This window comes from Syzygium oleosum, unplaced genomic scaffold (genome assembly GCF_021117445.2).
Source record: "Syzygium oleosum isolate NSW1041296 unplaced genomic scaffold, Sole_v2.1 Sole_v2.21, whole genome shotgun sequence".
Classification (NCBI taxonomy): domain Eukaryota; kingdom Viridiplantae; phylum Streptophyta; class Magnoliopsida; order Myrtales; family Myrtaceae; genus Syzygium; species Syzygium oleosum.
The window spans coordinates 3,691,760-3,712,877 of record NW_026607505.1 but is presented as its reverse complement, the minus strand read 5'-3'; the positions used below and the strand labels follow the sequence as shown (position 1 = coordinate 3,712,877).

The following is a 21,118-nucleotide window of genomic DNA, read 5'->3' as shown; positions in this document are numbered from 1 at the left end:
CACTCTTTCGCTCTGATTTTGCATAATGGCAGTAGCAAATACATATGTAAAATGCTTCAGGAAGTAAAGTATTCACTGAAGTGAATATCCATAAAAACCAAGAAATCAGAATTTTTCTAAGTATGGAAGTCCAATAGCTTTCCCATATGGGTTGGAAGAGGCGCGTGTCAATTGTGTAATTTTCTCAACGTATGTGTCGGAAGTATTACGGTAAATTTCCGTAGTAAAAAACTCCGGCAAAGCAGCGAAACGACAGCTCCGCAAGTAACAACGATCCCCAAAACGCAGCGTCGTCGACGTCAAATTCACTCGTCCCGCGCTGCGAGCTAGTCTGTTGCGACATCTGCTTGCATTTCCAAAACCCTAAAAACCCTCCAGAAAACCACCGTCCTCCGGCGCCGATGCCGGGAGGAGCCGCCGCGTCGGACTCCGGCGGCGGTGCGCTGGTGCCGCTCTCCTCGGAACGGCCTCCTGTCTATCCTCTCCGCCACTCCGTCGGGCGTCCGGTCTCCCCTCGGGTCTCCGTCTGCTGGGCGCGCGGCAGCTCCCTGCGCGTCTCGATCCTCCAGCAGCAATCTCCCGCGGGCGGCGAGGGCGGCGCCGGAGGGGAGGTCGTCGAGGTCAAGCTCAACGGCGGAGATGGGGAGATCAGCGACGCGCAGTGGAGGAGGATCGCTTACGGTTCGATGTCCCCGTTCGCGATGCTCCAGAGCCGGAGGAGCTCGGTCTCGGCCTTGTCGAGGATAAGCCCATCTCCTTATCACGTAGATTGGTAATTTGTCTTTCGAGGAAAATGAAAGATAGTCATTTCACCCAGCTCATTGTTATAGCGTATTGAAATTTACTTCCGTTCAGCTCAAGTCATTTCACATCACCTAGATATGCACTGATGTTCGAGGCCCATATTCTGATGATGCAGGTGGGAGTTTGTAATGGAGTACAGCAAAGACATAAATGCACTTCTAGGTAGTTCGAAATCTACTCCCGCATCGGTTATTGAAGATCCGAAAGCAGTTTTGAAGGTGTGTTCGATTTTTTTCTTTTCGGTAAATGTGGTCTCTCTGAAGGCTAATTGTAATTTGAGATTTGAAATTGCAGAAAAGTGAGAAGCCAACATCTTTGAAAGCTGCATGGGAGTTGATGGAATTGTTTTATGCCGATAAGCTATCTCAAGCATGGTTACCGGAGCGACTTATTGATTGGTTGGCTGTAATGATCTTTCTTATATTTATTTTCATTTGAGTAATTATTTCATCATGGGAAATATATTGTCAATTTTAGTACTCTTAACGTTTGATATGAACCTACATGCTATGCATCTCATGACAGGATTATGATAGCCTATTCTCCGGCTCTTGTGCAACAGTCCACTCTGAACTTGTGGATTTCCAAAATGAACTAATAAATATTCAGGTAAGATTCTTTTCTCCTGTGTTTATTGGGCCGTTAAATTCAATTTGGTATAAAGGAGTTTGGTTTTGACTTGGAAATTGGTGTCTAGCCGTGTCAGCTAGCCAAAAGTTCACAAAAATCTCAACTAATGTATAGGAAGACTTCTATCGTGAAGCTTTAGTCATTTATTCTTTTGCGGTTTTCAATCCTTTCATACATAATGAGCTTTCACTGGATAGTTTCCAAGTACCGTCTCCTTGCTTGGTCCTTAAAATAGAATTTGCTTACGCCATTGGAAGTGAGGGCATATAGCTTGTTTTATGATCTGTTTTAAGTGTTGTTAATTTAATATCTGATTTCACTGTTCATGATTAGGTGGTTACGTATTTCATGCAAAAGTCTTAAATTTTAATTGCTTGAGAGTTTGTTTTCACTGGGAATTCTCTGTTAAGACTTAGGATTCCCTCCTTATATGAATATTCCATCCCTGAAATCTGTGCAGGTTATTGAGGACAATCCTAGGTACTGGGAAGTGATAGGGTCAGCACTTGCGGTTGGCTGGTTAGAGATTGTTGTTAGTATCTTCTTAAAGTTTGGGACTTTCATTTGTGGAATCTTGTCTTCTTGTTGTTGTTTACTCTTGAAGACATAACATCAGTATATGGGATGCAGCAATCCATTTCATTTCCTTCTTTTCTTCTTATATACAGGTTAAATTGTTACATCTCCACGGGTCTTATCAACTAGATCAGCTTAGTAGTCGTGAGGTGGGTGAATGCAATTGTTTTCCATATGATTTAACCTTCATCAGGTCGAAAGACAATTCCGATTTCACGTAATTTGACACTAGAATACTTTTTCACTTGCATCTCTAATATCTTCTCCCTTATGGTTGTGGGACAGGCTAATTATATAGCACAGAAATCAGAAAGTAAATTGATTATAGATCTTGTTATCTTATAGAAATGCCCTGATGGCACTAGCATTAGTAAAACGAAAGGTAATTTTCCTGAAGAAACTTGGATTTGTATACAAATAAATGATATATGACCTATTGAAAGGAAAATTAATGGTGCATGTCGAAGGAGATGACTATGTGGTTGTACCAAGGTGTCGCAAATAGAATATTCGGCAAAGGCATGTATAATAGGTATTGGAGTCTGTAAAACGACAAATGGCACTTCATTGCAAAGTGATACGAGCAGTCTTTTTAGTAAATGGCATGTATTTGATACAACCATAAAATTTTGCAGAGTCTTAGGGGTCACCTATGCTAGTCCTCATCCTTTTTCATTGTGTATGTTAGGTGCTCAAACTGTATCAAGTTAACAAATACACTAAAATGGCTAGTTCTGTGGACTCCTTTCCACGATTTGCTATGTCTCTCATTTTTTTTGAATGGAAATTTTTTTTCTCCTGAATTGTACAGACAGAGAATGGACTGGTAGAGGCAGTTGCTGTTCTTATCTCAAAAATGCCACGCATGCGTCTCGAATTAGGAGATGGAAGATTAGGTGAATGCTATAAAGCTAAACCTGACTTTATTAAGGTAAGCCACCGAGAATGCATCAAATACCCTTTTGGTGATCTTCTGATTTGGATGCCTATTTATTGCTTTAAACTTCGAGGCATGGGAGAGATGGAGGGCACGAATTACCAAGCTTGACTGCAGTGCATATTGGATCAAATGTAATCATCTTCAGACAAGAGAAGGCTTGAAAACTTTACTGCAAATAATGCTGGGGAACTCCAACGGTCTTTCATCTGCGACTTATCATTGGCTGGAGCTATATGTTTCTCACTTCTTATACGTCAGGCCATTCACAGTGGTAAAAGCCCGTCATTCTTCCTCCGGAAAGATACATCTTTTATTTAGGTTCAGTTGATTATGAATAATTAGCTGAGGATGTTACGGCATGTGATTTCATGAACTCTTTTGACAAAATTTAGGGTCTTGAAAGCATGCATGGCCTTGCGCAAAAATGCATTCAGTTGAAACCAGTGCCTAGATCCCAGAAGTTGATGGGGCTTCTTCTTGGAATTCTCGGGGAAAATACAGAGGTAACAACTATTCATTAATCAAGTGTTAAGTTTCTTGCTCTTCTTTCTTCATGGACTTGACTATGAGGCACTTTGATTTGCTAGGTTGTATTAGCAGAATGCTCTAAAGAGTTTGGCCCTTGGTAAGTTACTCAGTTATCTAAATGCAATTTGTAGTATGTTGTTTTTGGGCAAATGACATGAGCCATGTAAATATATTTTACTGATGAATAGGATGGTTGCACATGCCATAGAGTTGATGACTGCTGGGAGTGATGAAGCAGAAAGTCTTTTATGTGAAGAGCAATATAATTTGGGGGAGCTCTCTATACAGGAGCTCCATCGACTGGTCTACGCTCAAGTTCTCTCTTCTCACGCATTTACATGGCAGGTTAGTGCATGTTACTCCACCTTCTGAACTGTAGCTTTTCAATCTGCATTTTCTTAGAAAATATCTGGGGAAGGACATATTTCATTCCTTTGAACAAATCGTAGGGTGCAAGCTAATTTTAGCTGCATTTCCTGATGCCCATGCGGTGGTTGAGGTCCCTGGGGTTGCTTCTTGTGGTTTATCCAATACAGGAAAGATTAGTCAATAGTTGATTGGGCTATTGGAATTGTCATGGTTGGCCTGTTTGGCACAACTGTTTCTAGCTGGTAGCTTTTAATATGTCTGGCACCTAAAAAAGAAAACAGCTCAACCTGGTTAATGTCAGAGGCATAGTTTATCTGCTTAGGTTCTTGGTTATGCTTCTTTTACGAGTGAATTCTGTAAACAATGTCAACTTACATCTAACGTGTGAAATGTAGGATTGTAACATACCTTGGTTCATAACTTTTGTCATTCTCAAAGAGAAAGCCATAAACATACAAGTTGGAGACTACAGTTTTCAGTCACTAAGTTTAGTCAAAATCGTAACTACGAAAGCCAAAAAGGCTAAATTTGCGGGGAAATTTTAAAAAGATCATCCAATGTGTAGCCACTCAAACAGGCTAATTTGCAGCTCTCTTCTGCTCATTTGTCATTGTTATTATTTTGACTAGTCCTAATTTGTTTTCAGTATGTCAATGAAACATTGTATTTCTTTGACAATCTCAATGCTATAATGCCTCCAGATCGCTCCAGTTTATTTGACATCGTGCATGAAGCAGGGAATGGGCTTGTTAGAGATTTTATTGTGTAAGCAGCCTGTTCAGCATAATGAACTGCTACATAAGGTGAAGGGTTCATCTTTTGGTCTGTTTTCGGTCACTACAGTAACATGAGTGTTTATTATGTCATTAGATTACTGTTTTCAGTGTTTTCGTGATGTACACATTGGCTTATTGTATGTACTATTGCCTGGCAGAATTTAGAGATTTGCCGTTTATATGAACTTGACGATGTCAGCTCTCATATAATGAAGGTAACTGTATGCTTATATGGCACTTGCGTTGAATAGTTGGAAATGATATTTATCAGTTGATTCAAATAATCTGTAAAGAAGCGCAGTTGAAGCAGTTCTGTCTTATGTTAAACCCCTAATTGCTCAAGAGTTTCGACCCCTTATGTGCAGATTGCTGGTGTGCATCACTGGAAGCTTGGCCGAAAAGGTGCTGGGGTTTTTTGGCTCCAACAAGCTCGGGATGAAGTTCGTCTTCATAAAATTGCTCAACAGCTGTTTGCTTCTGTGGGAAAGTCTATTTCAGATGAAAGTTTCAAGGTGGTTATCAATTTTTAAGATTTTTCTGGCAGGTTTGAGGCATTAAAAAATCAGATGTCACATGACTGTTTGTTATATAATTCGTTAACCCTACATGAATTGGTATCTATTTTTTATCCTCTCCTTCTCTTGTGGTTCAGCAATGGGAAGGTCTCATTGAGTTGCTGGGTTCCGAGTCTAAAACTGCTGGAGGTCTTGAGTTTCTGCACAAGTAAAATTCATCTCTGTATACTTTTCCTGCTATTTGCAACTGGTACAATTTTGTTCTACTAATGCAAGTGTGTCCATCACAGGTACAGGGACTTCAAGAGGTTTCTTAAGCACATTCATGATGGAAAAAACATAGAAGCTGCTCGGCAAGCTGTCGAGTCCCTTATGTTGGTATGTGAAGCCTCCTATCACGTGACTTGTGTATGCAATCTTTTTAAAAAAAATACTAGTGAAAAAGAGGAAGCAGAACTTGCCATACTAAATGTATCGATCCAGGAAATGTAGAATGTGCAATCTGGGTAGCTGGTGGTCCTTAAAACACTGCCGATGTAGAAAAAGGAGTCCATGGAAAGAACCTGTCTTCCATCGACAGCTTACCGGAAGTTTAAATACTGGAATTTTTGTAGTTGCATTTTTGTTTAATTTTTTTTACGAGTGAGGTTGTATTTGGCTTCTGTGTTTTCTTGTTATTCATCCCATATACCTTTATAACCTGCAGCTTATGAAAAACCCTTCTACACCTCAACGATTTTGGCTGCCTCTTCTGTATGACTCGGTGAGCTCTCTTACTGCATACTTCTTCTGTTCTGTATAAGCATGGGAGAACCATTACTTACTGAGTGCAGCCTCCAATTAGAGTAGGCTTTTGCTTGTATTTGCTCTTCTTCTGAGCAATGTGTTGATGGGTCGAATTTGGTTAACTTTGCTATTGTATGTTGCTGTTGATTTGCCCTCACATTTGTATTGTTTGTTGTTGGTTTACTTGGCCCTTACTTGGCATGTCTATCCGTGATTGAGTATTTGATTTACTGATGATGCTTTTTGTGCAGTTGATTTTGCTTAATTGGCAGGATCGACCTTTATTGAATGTTGCTCAGACCAATCTTCTGTTGAATAGACTGCAAGAGCTATCCATAGCGAAGCTGCGTCCGGACTTCATTGAAGCCGACTTGCCATCTCAAGCCTTAAGCTCCGTAAGGCTAGCCCTTGCCACAAACCTTGGACGTGCTATTTTAGAAGAATGATAGTGGCAATCCATGGGTGTTTTCATCACTCAATGTATATATATTTGGATAACCTTTGCCCGCTGCCAGACCTGCTCTTGCCTGGTCCATCTTTAGTGCCAACACAGTTGTGGAGCCCGGTTGGGGACATAAACCATTGAGTACGAGTTGACTTTTGTGTAAGGCTAGATTGGTTTGACTGTAAATTTTGTAATCCTAGTGCTGCATTAAATCGAGTGTACAAGTCGTAATGCTTCTGAGTATATTTGATTTTTTCATGAGAAAAATATTTGATTTTTTCATGAGGAAAGTACATTTTTCCCACTCTTTGCACTTGATATTTTTCTGTGCTGACTGTTTGTCTGAGGGCAGGCCTTTGTTCGCTACTCTGGCATGTTAGAGTTAGTGAGATGGATTTGCATCTGTGAGCACATGAGCTCATACTGGAACATAGAAAATCTCAGTCGCCACTTGCTTATTGGTGCCAGTGTTATTTAGAGAAAAAACAATGGTCTCCATTTGCAGTTGTAACAATAGATAGGTTGGTGTTGACCAGTCGACTTGATGTTGGGCTCGGACATGCTACGCCGGTCAGAATATCCGGTGCCAGTTTTCCAGGGAACTGCTAGTGTTTTTTGGCCCTTCTCAATCTCTGTGGTTGTCTTGATATTTCAAAGATGGAAGATTGTACTCCTGAACTCTGATTTTTATGGTAGAACTGTATACTTCTCTAAACTTTGTGTTTGGCCTTCTGGATTCGCTAAAATTGTTAGGTGTTAAGTTGTATCTTCATGGCAGGTTATTATTAGGTCGATTTTCACGATTTTTCTCCAAGCTTGGTCATAGTTTGTCCTGAACCTCTCAGAACAGATCGAGGCCATTCCCACATGAGATGGTGGCCGGAACTAAGCAAGTAGGGGTGGCAAATGCTCGAGCGGACTATCTCGCCTGCTTGGCAGCTTCTTTTATTGTCCCATCCGACTAGAATTTGACTATCAATCCCTTGATCTGGTATAGGTTCATTCCTTGCATCACTAACGAGCTCTAGTGGTACTAACCCCTATATGGCGTGGATGATTTCTTCGTGAAAATTGGTAACAAAAAGCTTCTCCCCAAACCGTGCTTACAATTTTTCATTTCACACGGCTTTCCCTATATAAATTTCAAAACTTGTCTAGTTTTGAATATTGCGGACACAAAACTGCAATGAAATGTGCGTATATCTGATCCAAATCTTGCTAGGTATTAGGACCAAGCATGTGCAATGTGTAGTCACAGATACTTGGCGATATTATGCGTGATATGCTGGAAAAATTGTGCAAAAATGATGTGCCTCAGGCATCTTCCAGATTGTACAAGTAGCATTCCTCGTCTTCGTGATCAGCTTCAGGTCTAACTTGGTTTACAATTAAATTCAGCATCACATAAATCTCTTCTGAACTAGGGTGTGTTTTGTCGCGTGCTACGAATCTATGAACGGTTCCGGCTATCTCCACAAAGCTAAGCCCCGGTGACTTCTTGACGCCTCTTTGCTCCATCGCTGCTCTCATTACTTTGGCATCATCCCAACGCTTAACCACCGCGTAAATGTTCGACAAACCAATATATCGACCGTCATGATCCGGATCTAACTCTATAAGTTTCCTTCCGATAATCTCTGCAATATCTAATCTCCTGTGGTTAACGCAACCGTTGAGCAGCGCACCCAACATTGAAGCGGTTTGGTCCGTCGGGATTTGACCCACGAACCGGTAAGCCTCTTCCAGACGTCCTGCGCGTGCCAGCACATCCACCATGCAAGCATAATGTTCTTCCTTAGGAGCCATTCCACGTTTATCTAAACACTCGAAGAAATGCCAAGCCTCGCAAACTAATCCTCCATGCGCACAAGCACTCAACAAGCACAAGTATGTGATCTCATCGGGCTTGATCCTGGTTCTTTGCATTTCATCGAATAATCTGAGGGCATCTTCGGCAAATCCATGCGTGGCGAGGCCTCCGATTATAGCATTCCAGATTAGCACGTCGGTCTTATTCACAGGTACCGTGTCAAACACCGCTAAAGCCTCGTCTATTGCTCCACATTTGGCATACATGTCTAAAAGGGACGTTTGCAGCATCAGAGTCGTCGGCAACTTATTCTCCACTAAGTACCGATGCATCATCTTTCCTTTCTCAAGTGCACCTAAGTGGGCGCAAGCGCACAATACACTCACCATAGTCACCTCGTTGGCCATTGGTCCAATGTAACGCATTCTGTCAAATAGTGCCATTGCTTCTCTATGCTCCCCGCTCTTGACATATCCATCAATTAACGAGCTCCATGACACGACGTCGCGCTCCGGCATCGAGTCAAACAATGCACGAGCGGAATCCACGTCCCCACACTTAGCATACCCATCCAACATGGAATTCCACGAAACGGAATTTCTGTTAGTCATTCCATCAAACGCCTTGCGTGCAGATACGATGTCCCCACAAGACGCGTACATATGGATCAAGGAGTTGACGATGAACCTATCCGATTCAAACCCAGATTTCGCGATATGGGCATGAATCGATTCCCCATGTTCCAGCTCCTCCAAACGAGCCACAGCCTTCGCAAGAAATGGAAATGTCATATGACCTGGCAAGACTCCTCTCCTCAACATCTCAACAAAAAGCGATAAACATCTGTTTGGGTTCTTACCTTTTGAATGCCCCCTAATAACTGTGTTCCAATGCCAAGTCCTTGAGCTCGACAGTTGCATCAGAACCCGGCGGGAGTAGCCTACGTCGCCAGCGCTTGAAAGTGCAGTGAAAGACAGAACTCCTGATAACAAAGGGTCCTCCTGGGACAGGCCTAAAGTGATCAGTATCGAGTGGATTTGTTTCAACTCGGTCATCGATTTGCATTTCTCGAGAAGGGTCGTCAGAGTTTCGTTCAAGACGCCATTTTTGCACAACCACGAAACATTCGACATTTAAAGAGTGGGAAGCTGAACGTTCCCCGTAACAAATTCTGTCGTGTTCACGCTCGGATGAAGCTGGAGAGCGAAGAAACATGTACCTTAATCAGTACTGCCAATTAGTTTCACCTGACGCTTGCGATGCGATCTCAGATGAAAATACAGAGGACTTCTGTTCACTTCTTCAAACCTTATTCACAGTAAATCTTGTCCCGGGACATCTCTGTCGAGCGCTTTATACCGTAGCTTCTGATTATGAGCGTAACATGGAGCTTTTGTTTCTTGCTGAGTGGGCATTTTCTGTTTGAGAATTGTTTCTTGGCTGCCCAAGTAAAACAGAGGGACAAGTGCAATAAAAGTTTTGAAACTTATCACGAAATGACTTGATTTGATCAATTTGACAAATTTTAGGACTTGATTGCACTTTCGTGGTAAATTTGAGGACTTGATTGCACGTTTTGAAAATCTTTAGGACTCGATTGTATTTTCGTGATAAGTTTTAAAATTTAATTGCACTTTTTGAAAATTTTAAGACTCAATTATACTTTTGTACAAGTTTTAGTGCACTTAGCTCTTGAAAAAACAATTTTGGTCAAAAGAGTGACATAAATAAGCACAAACTTCAGTGTTTGATCCAAAAGAAGATTGACTGACGCTAATTTTGCGGCTAAACGCAAAATTCTGTAATTAGTATCGGCACGTCGCAAATTTTTGGCCTAGATCGTGCCGAAGCAAAAAGCTGGTAATTTTCTTTTGATAAAAAAGCTCATTAAGAAATTGATCAATTCCATCCATGATGATATAAACTTTCATGTCATTTGACATATGAATCTCAATTAGCCCTTGTATACCATAACACTAGCACTATTCCTTTTGTTTTTTTTGTTGTACGCTTGACATGCTGTCCTGCTGTCGTATTCACGGACAGAAAAGAACTCAACAAAGATTTCGAGAAAGGCGAGGAAAACTGCTTTGCTTCGAGCGAGCGTGCCTAAGAATTCCAACGTTGTTTTGCAGCGACGTACTTATCTTGCCTCTGTACGCTAAATTTGTTGCTCGTTGTCATATGCCGTGCGCGCCGTTGTGTATCATTACGCGAGCAAAATCTCCCCTTTGAATTGCTGCAGGAGGACCCGATCTTCATAAGCTAAAATGAGTTCGTCTTCTGCTGTCAGAGCATTTGGTGCAGTTGTTAGGCTTGCGCATGGAGTTCCCTTCAAACTCCCCATGCCTTTCTCTCTCCAAAGAGGTACTTCTCCTTCCGTGGGAGTGTGTGTTTCTTCTGCTTCTTTCTTCTTTTTGGTGGGTGTGTGATTTCGGTTCGTTTCGATTAGATAAAGGCCTGAAAGATGTCAATCTTGTATTCAGGGACTGCTTCATTTGGCAGAATTCTGTCGTCTTCAGCAGTTATGTCGCGGAACACTTGGCGGGATTCGTTGTATGCAGTGAGATTTGATGGCGGCAATGCGAGAAAGATTTGGACTTTCTCTCCTGTTTGCATGGGCAGGAGGTCTTGCAAAATCGCTGGCAGAAAGGTACCTTCTTCTTCATGATCATGCCTTTTGTGGGCTTAGAGCTTGTTCTCTTCATTTTTCGGAGTGCGCAGCAGCCAAATCACCTAGTGTAGGTAACCTGTTTGATGAAATTCCTTGCTAGCATTACAGAAGCTAACAGTCGATAGATGATTTTGATAATTAATTTATACTATGGTTTCTCGTGGCAAATATTTACATTTTAAATTGCTTATGTTATTACCTGGAATCAGCGTTTGTAACTTGCCTTATTGCAGGACGCCCAAAATGCCAAAAAAGCAAAACTTTTTTCAAAGATAGGGAAAGAAGTCGTATCTGCGTAAGTTAGTCGCTTCATTTTCAATCTGGCTGCTTGATGTGATAAAAGACTGCTGATAATGAATGAGTGTCTTTAACAGTGTTTACTTGAATGGATCCTTGCTACATGACTATGCTACTTGTGTTTCTTTCTTTTCAAGGATACAACAGTTTAGTATGGAATATTTCTGTATCCATAATGATCAATAATTTGCGGTGGTCTATTTTTGTTCGATTTGGATAGTAATTGTTTTTCTTTGTTTTTTGAAGACTGCTATGAGGGTAATTACACCACTTGTTACAGGGTAAAGAAAGGCGGCCCAAATCTAACATCAAATACAGCTTTGGCTGCTATACTCGAGAAAGCTAAGGAACTGGATGTACCAAAAGAAATTCTAGAACGCAACATCAAAAGAGCTTCTGTAAAGGGGCAGGAGTCTTACATAGAGAAAATATATGAGGTAGGTGAACGATACCGCCTATATCTTGTAATAAGAATTACCAATTTCAAGGACTCCTTGTACTTGCTTTATCGTAGTAATTATCAACACAGCAATGCTTGTGACTTTCCTTTGCCTACTATGGAAAGTGAAGTTCTTCTTTTGTTCTCAGGTGTATGGTTTTGGAGGAGTCAGTATTGTAGTTGAGGTGTCCACTGATAAAGTAAATCGGTCTGTTGCAGCTGTTAGAGAGGTAGTGAGGGATTACGGTGGGAAAATGGCAGATCCAGGATCTGTCATGTTTAAGTTCAGGCGTGCCCGTGTTGTGAATATAAAAGTTACTGATGCTGATAAAGACGAGCTCCTCACCATTGCTCTAGATGCAGGTGCAGAGGATGTCATTGAACCTGCAATATATGAAGATGATGCAGATAAAGACACATTGGAGAGGTAACAATATTTCATTTCACTATAGGTTGATCTTTTCTAATGTATATCTCTGTCAGATTCAACTAATCCACCGGTCAATTTGATAGTTTACAGCTATCTGACCATACTTATCACAAGATTGCAAATTTTATGTATATCCGTTCTACTTATTGCAGTTGCGGGGATCGGTTTATCAAATATTCACTGACTAGAGATATCAGAACTATTCCTCTAGCTTCTAGAATGACTAATATCATGTTCACAATATGATTATCTCTAATTGTCTACTGGTAGCTGTTGAAGTGAATTACTGAAAGATCTTGGAAAATTTGATGCAAGGTAAAAAAAATGCCTGTTTCCGAAAAAAGAAACTATTTTGTAGTCCAATCTCTATTATCACTGAAAATGGCGATGAAGTGTGCCATCACTGCAAATTGTCTGCTACTGCTGCTAAATGTTCAATATTATCTTTGCAAAATCCAACGAGCCTCTCTTTTTGTCCGTGGTAAGGGAAAAAAATGCAGTCAATGTTTTTGTTGGATCTGGCCACTATCGCTACGTAGTAGCTGCAATCACCTAAATCTGCAATAGCATAGATTTGATAAATAAGATCAGATTCTGCAAAGATTACAATGTAGCTTCAAGTTTGGGAGTTTTCAATGTCTTGGGCTAAAGGATTAGGGTGCATTATTCTTCACATTCCCCATCACAAGATTTTGGGTCCTCTCAGGAATTTCTGGTTGGCGAAGAAATAAAAAGTAGGCTTTTGACAATAGCTTCAACCTTGCTTCATCCTATTTCATTCACTTTGTTCCAATATAATATGATCAGTTGTCTTTGTCATCTATATATATTTGTATGGAGCAAGTTCTTCAATTCAATCTTTTGTTTCTCAAAAAAATGGTAGTAGCATGGATATGACTACCCAAAACTAGGTCCAACTAAATAATCTTTTGTTGCAGCTATTATAAAGTTGTAAGTTCACCTGAGAACTATTCTGCAATTCTTTCAAAGCTACGAGAGGAAGGAATAGCTTTTGAGCCTGATAATGGGTCTGAGCTACTTCCCATCACCACCATTGAGGTACATCTCAAATTTTTAGACTTTATGGTCCTCTGCTACTGGTCATTTGTGACCTTCGTCCACATAGACTACACTATTTTCTTAAGGTTCATTCATTGGTCCTCTGTCTTGTCCCTTTTGTCTGCCTGCATTCAGCTTATAATAAGCAAAAAAAGGTTTCTCCTGGTATCTTGTCCTAACTGTACTCTTCATCTCTGTTTCTGTTTTTTCCGTGCTTATAAGAAACTGAAAATGCTTGTCCAGCTTCTATCGGAGGACAGCGCTATAGGTTCGCACTCTATTTGCTGTTGATATGAGCACTGTAATTATAAATCACACTCGAACATCCTTTCTTGTGATTTCCATTTTTAAGTTTCGGTTATTCTCTTTTTTGACATTGATGGAGGATAACACATATCAATGAGCCTTGAGTTTTCTCTGAAGTGCAGAATAGTGGTTGCGCATGCACACATTTTTTTTCTTTTGAATTTCCATCATTCCAGTAGACTTCAGTGAATTTAGAATCGAAGTTTGCTGTTCATATTGCGTATAGATGTGGGAAAATACTTAGGAATGAAAAAGAAAAAACATTCTCGACGTTAAGATGGAGTACTAGAAAATTTGTAAGATTCTCAATGATCAAGTACTTTAAGCTGATTATTTAATTGCAAGTTTTGGATATCTCTACATAAGGGCTGGCACATTAGTAATATTTGCTCGTAATGTGCTGGTAGCGCATATCTCAAGCATCTGGCGCATTGGTAGCCGTGTCTTCAAGGCAACTGCCTTGCAGTTAATGTCATTGATTCATCCGGAGATGCTGTGGTTTTAAGTGAAATATGTGATTAAAAAAATTCCTGGACAAAGATGCTGCTCTGCTGTCCTCTTTGTTTGATTTATGGTTTTAAGAGAAATATTTGTTGTGATAATTTTCAGGTGGATGATGAGGCAATGGACTTGAACAAGGAACTAATGTCAGGACTGCTTGATCTAGATGATGTTGACGCAGTCTATACGGACCAGAAATAATTGAGTCGCCTCATCACCATTTAAATGACTAGATGCATACTGCCAGTAGATGATACTGATACAAGCTGCACCAAGCATCAAATTTGTTCCGACTCTGTGTTCATTTGTTAGTTTACACAGTCTGTGTTTTCTTCATTTTTCTTAAGGAGAGGGGGATGAGGGGTTTGCGAGTGTTATTTTTGATGGAGTGTGTTATACCAAATTTTTACCGATGGAAGAGGAGCCTTCTGATATGCCCTACTCGTTCTTGGGTAATAAGTTCTAGATACTCGAATGCAATGGCCACGGTAATCATTTTCTGCTCAGTGGGCATTGATAGTCTCAGTGGCGATTTTCCTTTCGTTTCTTGTCTGTTTTTAGAGGGAGGTTGCCCCGGGGTGGTTCGGGGTTCCCGATGATGGGAAAAGTCATGAGACAACTCTTTGGAGAGGACCTTCATATCAGTAAAGCCCTCGCCTTAGATGGTATTTCAGCTGCCAGACTCTGAGGTACCAGTTGAATTTGACATTTGTGTTATGATAAAGGTATAATTGTTTTGTTCGAGTACGTCAGTGCACTATATATTGCCCTCATTTGTAACAAACTAGTGCTTCATTGGATCGGTCTGTGCTAACGAATTTCGAGACAAACCTTGATGCCGCTAACGCGGCTGCCTTCTTCAAAGAAAGACTACTGTAAGTACTTCTCCACTGACAATTTCTTGAATGCTAGTGACTTTTTCTTTTAGTTCCTCTATATGCCTTATGTGGTTCACTTTTATCCTAGATGTGAATATTCTGAACTCCTGTTGGCGGGGAGCTCAATGGTTGTTAGCTGTCTACTGATGTTTTAGGCTCTACTGGTGGCTAGTTAGATGTTGCAGCCCGAGATTTATCTGCAAGAGATCCTCGATCTTCACGGAAAAGCAAGCGTCATACGGTTTGCGAATCATAAACCATCATTACCAAGACAAGCACTACGTATAGAATTAAGAAAGAATCCGTAATTCCCGTCTGTGAGCAGCATCTACAGCTGAGCTTATTGTTTTCTTCTAGGTGGTTGGCAACTACCTTGTAGATGTAGCATCGCTAAGCTGCTCCTAGGATGATACTTGGCCTAAGCTTCGAGCTGTCGCGGCTTTCACATAATGCCGAAAGATGTTACGACTTGAAAACACTCGATGATGGCACATACAACTCGGTGACAGCATTACCGGAGAGACCGTTCATTTCAGATGTTGGGTTATTCGGATCTCGCGGGTTCATAGCTTGGCCTGATAACGGACCTGCCGGCCCAGTAATGTACCGGACCATTATAGACCAGTACCTCATAAAGAATTGGGCCGTACACTACAAATTGGCTAGAAGTTCTGGGACCAGCGAGTCTAGAATCATTGCTCTTAATGATGTTAGACACCTACTACGGTATAAGAGCATGGGTCAAGCTGGAAGTCATTCAATCATTAGAAAAATCCTGTTTTCATCCAATTTTCCATCCAACGACGACATGCGACTTCCCGTGTACCAGCATGTAGCATTACCCTCTTTCCTTGTTCCACTTTCACCTGCACAGTTCAGAATTCACACACACTAAAGTCAAAAAGGTGCTTCTGACACATGCCTACGTACGTAGCACCACAAATTGCGAGACACACCCACTTCCCCACAGTCCTTTTTTCTTTTGTCCCTGACCTCCTGATGACATCTTACAGCCATCTTCTTTCTTGGGTACAGCACCCGGAAAAACCCTCAAACAGCTGAACGCCATGAATGAAAAATCCGGTCGTTTCTTCAATAAATGCCTGAATTGACAACATTGACACTGATGGTTGAGGTTTGTTTGGACAACGGAGCGAAGGGTGTGTGAAATTTCTGGTTGGTGTCCATGTCTTTGCACAGTTTCAGCCGCCGAGAAGCCAATCTCCTTTGGGTTGGGGGGGGGGTTGTCTAGGAGAGAAGACTCCCGTTCTTCTTCTCAGCAGATCACATGGTCTGTCTTTTGACCGTCCACTTCTTAGTTTTTGCCTAAATCCGACAGATGTTACTGTTTAAGGTAGGGTTGTTTGTTCCCTATAGCACACGAGTCCACTGTAGAATTTACAAGTCGCATCCAGCCCGTACATTTTGGACGTTGAGGGGATATTTTCAACAAATCCGGACTATTTATAAATTCGAATACGGACTGTTGGATGTGACGGTACTCATGTGAGATATAAAGGGCGCTATGTTTAAGATAGAATTTAGCAAATGCAGGTACTTAGTGCCCATGCGATGCCTCCCAGAGGTGTTACTCCGTCGGATTTTACTTTTAGCATTCAATTAAATTCTTATTATGAACATAAGGCAATTTGACTTTGGTTTCCGATGCACAAGATCCTCATAGAGGCGAGCGAAGAGCATTTTGCTAAGATAAGACGAATTAAAAGTTCGGGAGCGACAATGCAAGTTATATCAAAGTTCATGAACCATTCGTATAATTTTCCCCTTTTTTCTCGTGGGGAGAGAGAAAGAGTGTGTTTTCCCATGCCGAAACGAGGCAGAAGATAACATTCCTAACGTAGCAAGAGCTTCATAAAACATATCATAGGAGAACTTTGGACTGACAATCAATTGAACAAGTGAAGATATCAGAGATGTCATCTTTATACTTAGGTAGAGGGATGTGGATGAAAACAGTGCTCAAGAATTTCCCCTGTTGAGAAGGCATTCAGAGAGAGAGAGAGAGGGAGAGAGAGATCTTGAAGCTGTCAATCTGAGGCAGAAAAGACACGGCAGCACCTTCATTAAATGAGTGAGGAGATTTGTCTCTCTTTGGCTGCTTTCGCCTTTGGGGCAGGAACCAAACTGAAAGCTTTTGTCTCTGTCCCACCCTCGCAGATTGTGGAAAGATGATGAAATCTTTTCACCCTTTTTTTCCCCTCTCTCTCTCTCTCTCTCTCTCCATATTTTTCACTTTTTGGAGGGGGGGAAAAACAAATGAAAGAAGCACCAGAGAAAAAGGCCAAGCTGCAGGTTCCAATTTTTTGCATTCTTTTTGAAGTGATGAATTACGGCTTTAAAAATTCATTATGTAAAATTGTTTTTTTTTTGGTCAATTCACCGGCCCCACGGGACAATTAGATAGCCCAATCAACAAGCGATCGTTTTCACACTCAACAGTAGGATGGATCGAACCTATATCGTCCATTTATCCGCGTGCGTACACGCATGCTCGCTCCTCAATCATCGAGACAATCCCGTGGCGTATGTTGCGAAATTATGTAGCAATGTTTTATTTCCTTAAAAGTGTATACATCAACTTCGATGGAGACTACATAAACGATGCCGAATAATGGGTTTATCGCGCATTTGCTAAAAATGAACAAATCCATCTTACTTTTTTTTTTTGCTTGTACTTAAAAAAGATTTGAAGTCAACTTCATTTTGCATCAACGTGTGCGGAAACTTCATTTTCAGTGCATTCTTGTCCTTTTGCTTTGCATCCACATCTAAGTGGTGTCTTAGCCTTCGATCCTATATGAAATGACTAGAGTAATTATCTTATATATGCGAAATACTTACTTTATCAATGGCAAATTCTAAATTATGCTCCAACCCCCACATAAATCATTTTGTGGCCAACAGAATAGAGACTAATAATTAATTAAATGAAGGGTCAATACCATGAAAAAATCCCAAACTGGTATATTGTGACAAATTTGCTCCAAAAATCCCAAAACTAATATGCTTGTGACAAATTTACTCTAAAAAAAACACCACAAACTCGTACACTTTCCATAAATGGAGGTTAAAACCTCAAATTGGTATATTCGTCAACTGCCATGTGTCATTTAACTCAGTAATTTGACAGTAAAATTTAATGAAAACTAATGGATGGTAGATTTATTACAGGTGTACCAATTTGAGGTTTTGGTGATAAAAAATATAATTTAAGTAAATTTATAACAGATTTACCGGTTTGAGATTTTTTATAGTATTAATTTTTAAATAAAATACCAATAATTAATACAAAATAAGGAAATCATTTTCTCACAAGGCCCCACCACCTTTCATTTTCCCTCACAAATTCTAAGGGGGGGGGGGGGGGCACAAAAGCGAACTGTCAGACGGTAGGGCATCGACACATCGCCATCAGAAGCGGAGGGTGGTGGTGGTGGTGGTGGGGGTGGAGTAAAAAGCAAAGCCTTTTTCCGATCTGACGGCTGACGTTCCATCATGCTGCGCCCCCACGCTACGCGCCTTACGTGAAGCAGTCGACATAGCAGTAGCGCTAGCGCGCCCCATCACCATCATGATCCCCTCGTCCCCGAGACGTTAGATGATTGGGACCCACACGGCGCTGCGCGTATGCATGTACGTATTTTGTCGGTTTTCTTTTTGTTTTTTTTGTAAGAAAAAGCTGAGAAATATTATAGACATCAACGAAAATTAGCTCGAATTGGATTTTCAAAAAACATTATTTCAATGGAAAACCTGAAGCGTCCAATTTTCTTAGGTAGAGACTTGAAGTGGATCTCATTTGAAATAAAGGTCCGAAGTGGTTATGTCAGTTTTCAAAGAAGCGAATCCCTTTCCGGATGGTCAAGGGTGTTTTCGTCCTTTACTCTTCTCTTCATTTTTTTCGCCTTTTTTCCTTTTTTCTTTCCTCTTTCTTCTTTTTTCCTTTTTCGGGTTTTTTCTTTCTTCTTCACGCCGACCATCGGCGATGCTCGGAGAGGGCTGGGTGACCCTCGAGGCAACTCGCCTTAGGTGAGGTCGGCCTCGTCGGAAAAAAAAAACCAAAAAAGAAATGAGAAAAAAGTAAAGAAAAAATTAAAATTAAAATTTTCTTTGGATAAAAATGCCATTGACTGGCTGGAATATTTAGCAGGCTGGCGACCGGCGAGGTTAGGCCCTTATTTAAAACTGCCGTGTCTACTTCATGCTCTTATTTGGAATTTTCCCATATTTTGATCGAGAGTGAATTCAAATGATAAAAATAGTGTGCGATAAATATATACAAAAAATAAAATTAAGGGTAGCTTAAGGAAAACCAGAGAGATTACAATGGAAACATCATTTTTTTTTTCAGTTATCTTAGAGAAATAATCACTTTACAATAGATTGTTTCTATAAGTTTTTACTTATATATATATCCTCTTAAAATAACATTAGGTGTATTAAATTTATTCTAAAAAACAATATAACGCCGGTAGAATTAACGAACTTACTTAAGTTTTTTACTTACAGTTTATCGAAAATTACATTGCTCGCTCTCAACATGAAATGATATTGTTGAAACAGTCGGTCATACGTGTTGTTCTACTGTATATGCGCGTGACGTGAAATTAATTTAGATTATAATTGAATAGAATACGAAATTGCGAATTTTTTTTATTAGAAATCTTGCCGTTGTTTTGGAAACATTAGAAAAAGGCTTAGAGCTGATAATGCTCCTTGATTGGACTAATCATGTGTGGTTCTACACGTTTCTTAAGTACAAAGCAGACAATCTGTTTCTCTTTGCTCCAAAGACCTGTTCTTCCTGGAACGACCACAGGAAACTTATCAATTAAATCATGCTTACGGGGGGGCATAGTTGCACGTGCACAACAATCAAACTACATGATCAAACTGAATGAAATGACAAAAATTGCACGGAGCCCGTGTCCGGGCGACGGAATTTGCACGACAGAACGGAGTGTGTCGAGGAGCACATCAAACTGTCCGTGCGGCCGAGAGTCTTTACGATGAAATAGGCGAGATGGCATAATTGTCGACGGCGCCGTTCTGACTTTGAAAGTCGCCCGATCGCGTTGTTGTAATTTACATTAGGTGGCACTATGCATGAGGAAGGTCCAATTTTGGCTATTAGTGACAATCTTTTAGCCCCCCTCTTGTGAATTTTTCTAATGATCTCACCACTATTCTGAGTGTGCATTAGGTCAAAAGTTCTTTTAAAAGGGGAAAGCATCTTCCTCCAACATCCACTCACTTTACAAAAGCAGCCGCATTATAAACATTGACACAAACTCCTTAACTAACTCTATAAAAGAAGTATCCGATGAATTATATGTGTAATATATATGACAAACGGGAAAGATCAGAATGATTTTACGTGATTTGATCGGCATGATCTTGGCTCCAAATAATCAGTAAAATTATGAATGACAAATTATGATGAAATAAACGTGACAAACTAACGCGGAATTTCCCAAAATTTTAAGCTCGTGTAATTCAAGTAAACTCAAATAGTTTCCTCACCCAAAGGCAAGTAAACCAACTCATTTAATCTGATGCTCGATTAGCTAAACCATTGGGATTATATTCGATATACGAAGTGCTAATGCTTTGTTGGACTGAACTATGCGAAACTTACGTAAGCCTACCATTCCATACCGGATTGGCCTGGAATAAGGTTATACATGTTTGCCCCGTTCTTTCTTCGGCAATGCCTAAAGGTCTTATATATACTTTTTTTTTTACCGGTCCGGAATAAAGTTATACTCGCGTTCACCCTGTTCTTTATTCGGCGGTACCTAAAGGTCTTATATATACCTTTTTCTTATGGAATCATTTTATAAGATTAGGTCTACATCGTTAGCTAACAATTGGATGCCATTATTTCCACATACGAACAAGAAAAAAGACAGCAACATGGAGTTGTAAATTCACCTCAATCATTTCCCTTATTAGCAAGTGGCGACTATAGTATTCTAACATCGATGGTCGGGACTTCTTAATCGTGGGACTCTTTAAACAAAGGTTAAATTTCTAATCATGGTCGGTTCAAATCAATCGGATTCTGTGGCACCCCAATTGCTGATATCTTAAGATAATGTACCGTTCTTTCGATGTAGAATCCTGGTGAAAAGTACATGTGATCGGGATCCATTTAGGATTTTGTAATAATCTAAGACGTTGTCTATAATTGAGGAACAAGCCGATTTTGATGACCGCCTTTCGATTTGCCGACTGGTCTCTCTCTTCCGGTACGAGTTTGATTTCGATCGTCATCGTTTCTTTTGAGGTTGTGCCGACATGAAGAGGTGCGTCGTCCGGTCTTTGTTTGGTG

The 21,118-nt window shown here is 40.5% G+C and overlaps 3 protein-coding genes across 9 annotated transcripts; 2 read left to right on the top strand and 1 right to left on the bottom strand.

Annotated features, from left to right (window-relative positions):
• Window positions 1-280: 280 nt before the first annotated feature.
• Window positions 281-6,651, top strand: LOC115671079 (nuclear pore complex protein NUP85). 2 transcript variants are annotated; one of them, XM_030592554.2, is made up of 18 exons: window positions 282-772; window positions 920-1,022; window positions 1,099-1,209; window positions 1,330-1,413; window positions 1,895-1,966; window positions 2,103-2,159; window positions 2,822-2,941; window positions 3,021-3,221; window positions 3,343-3,453; window positions 3,538-3,575; window positions 3,667-3,823; window positions 4,549-4,650; window positions 4,782-4,838; window positions 4,989-5,135; window positions 5,276-5,346; window positions 5,429-5,516; window positions 5,845-5,901; window positions 6,176-6,651. In XM_030592554.2, exons 1-18 carry the CDS (start codon window positions 402-404, stop codon window positions 6,368-6,370), a joined length of 2,142 nt encoding a protein of 713 aa, XP_030448414.1. In that variant the 5' UTR covers window positions 282-401; the 3' UTR covers window positions 6,371-6,651. The 2 variants fall into 2 exon arrangements, with proteins under 2 accessions (XP_056176711.1, XP_030448414.1); XM_056320736.1 differs by lacking the exon at window positions 1,895-1,966 and having other exon boundaries at window positions 281-772.
• Window positions 6,652-7,637: 986 nt separating this feature from the next.
• On the bottom strand, window positions 7,638-9,538 carry LOC115671081 (pentatricopeptide repeat-containing protein At5g08305). 3 transcript variants are annotated; one of them, XM_030592556.2, is made up of 2 exons: window positions 9,399-9,520; window positions 7,638-9,180 (listed from the first exon to the last, which is right to left on the bottom strand). In XM_030592556.2, the coding sequence occupies exon 2, from the start codon at window positions 9,097-9,099 to the stop codon at window positions 7,684-7,686; it is 1,416 nt and encodes a 471-aa protein (XP_030448416.1). In that variant the 5' UTR covers window positions 9,100-9,180; window positions 9,399-9,520; the 3' UTR covers window positions 7,638-7,683. The 3 variants fall into 3 exon arrangements, with proteins under 3 accessions (XP_030448416.1, XP_056176712.1, XP_030448415.1); XM_056320737.1 differs by having other exon boundaries at window positions 9,427-9,495; XM_030592555.2 differs by having other exon boundaries at window positions 7,638-9,538.
• Window positions 9,539-10,183: 645 nt separating this feature from the next.
• Window positions 10,184-14,685, top strand: LOC115671082 (probable transcriptional regulatory protein At2g25830). 4 transcript variants are annotated; one of them, XM_056320732.1, is made up of 8 exons: window positions 10,186-10,335; window positions 10,425-10,546; window positions 10,666-10,832; window positions 11,087-11,148; window positions 11,431-11,587; window positions 11,739-12,016; window positions 12,958-13,078; window positions 13,994-14,685. In XM_056320732.1, the coding sequence occupies exons 2-8, from the start codon at window positions 10,450-10,452 to the stop codon at window positions 14,084-14,086; spliced, it is 975 nt and encodes a 324-aa protein (XP_056176707.1). In that variant the 5' UTR covers window positions 10,186-10,335; window positions 10,425-10,449; the 3' UTR covers window positions 14,087-14,685. The 4 variants fall into 4 exon arrangements, with proteins under 4 accessions (XP_030448420.1, XP_030448417.1, XP_056176708.1 ...); XM_030592560.2 differs by having other exon boundaries at window positions 10,184-10,546; window positions 10,685-10,832; XM_030592557.2 differs by having other exon boundaries at window positions 10,184-10,546.
• Window positions 14,686-21,118: the final 6,433 nt, after the last annotated feature.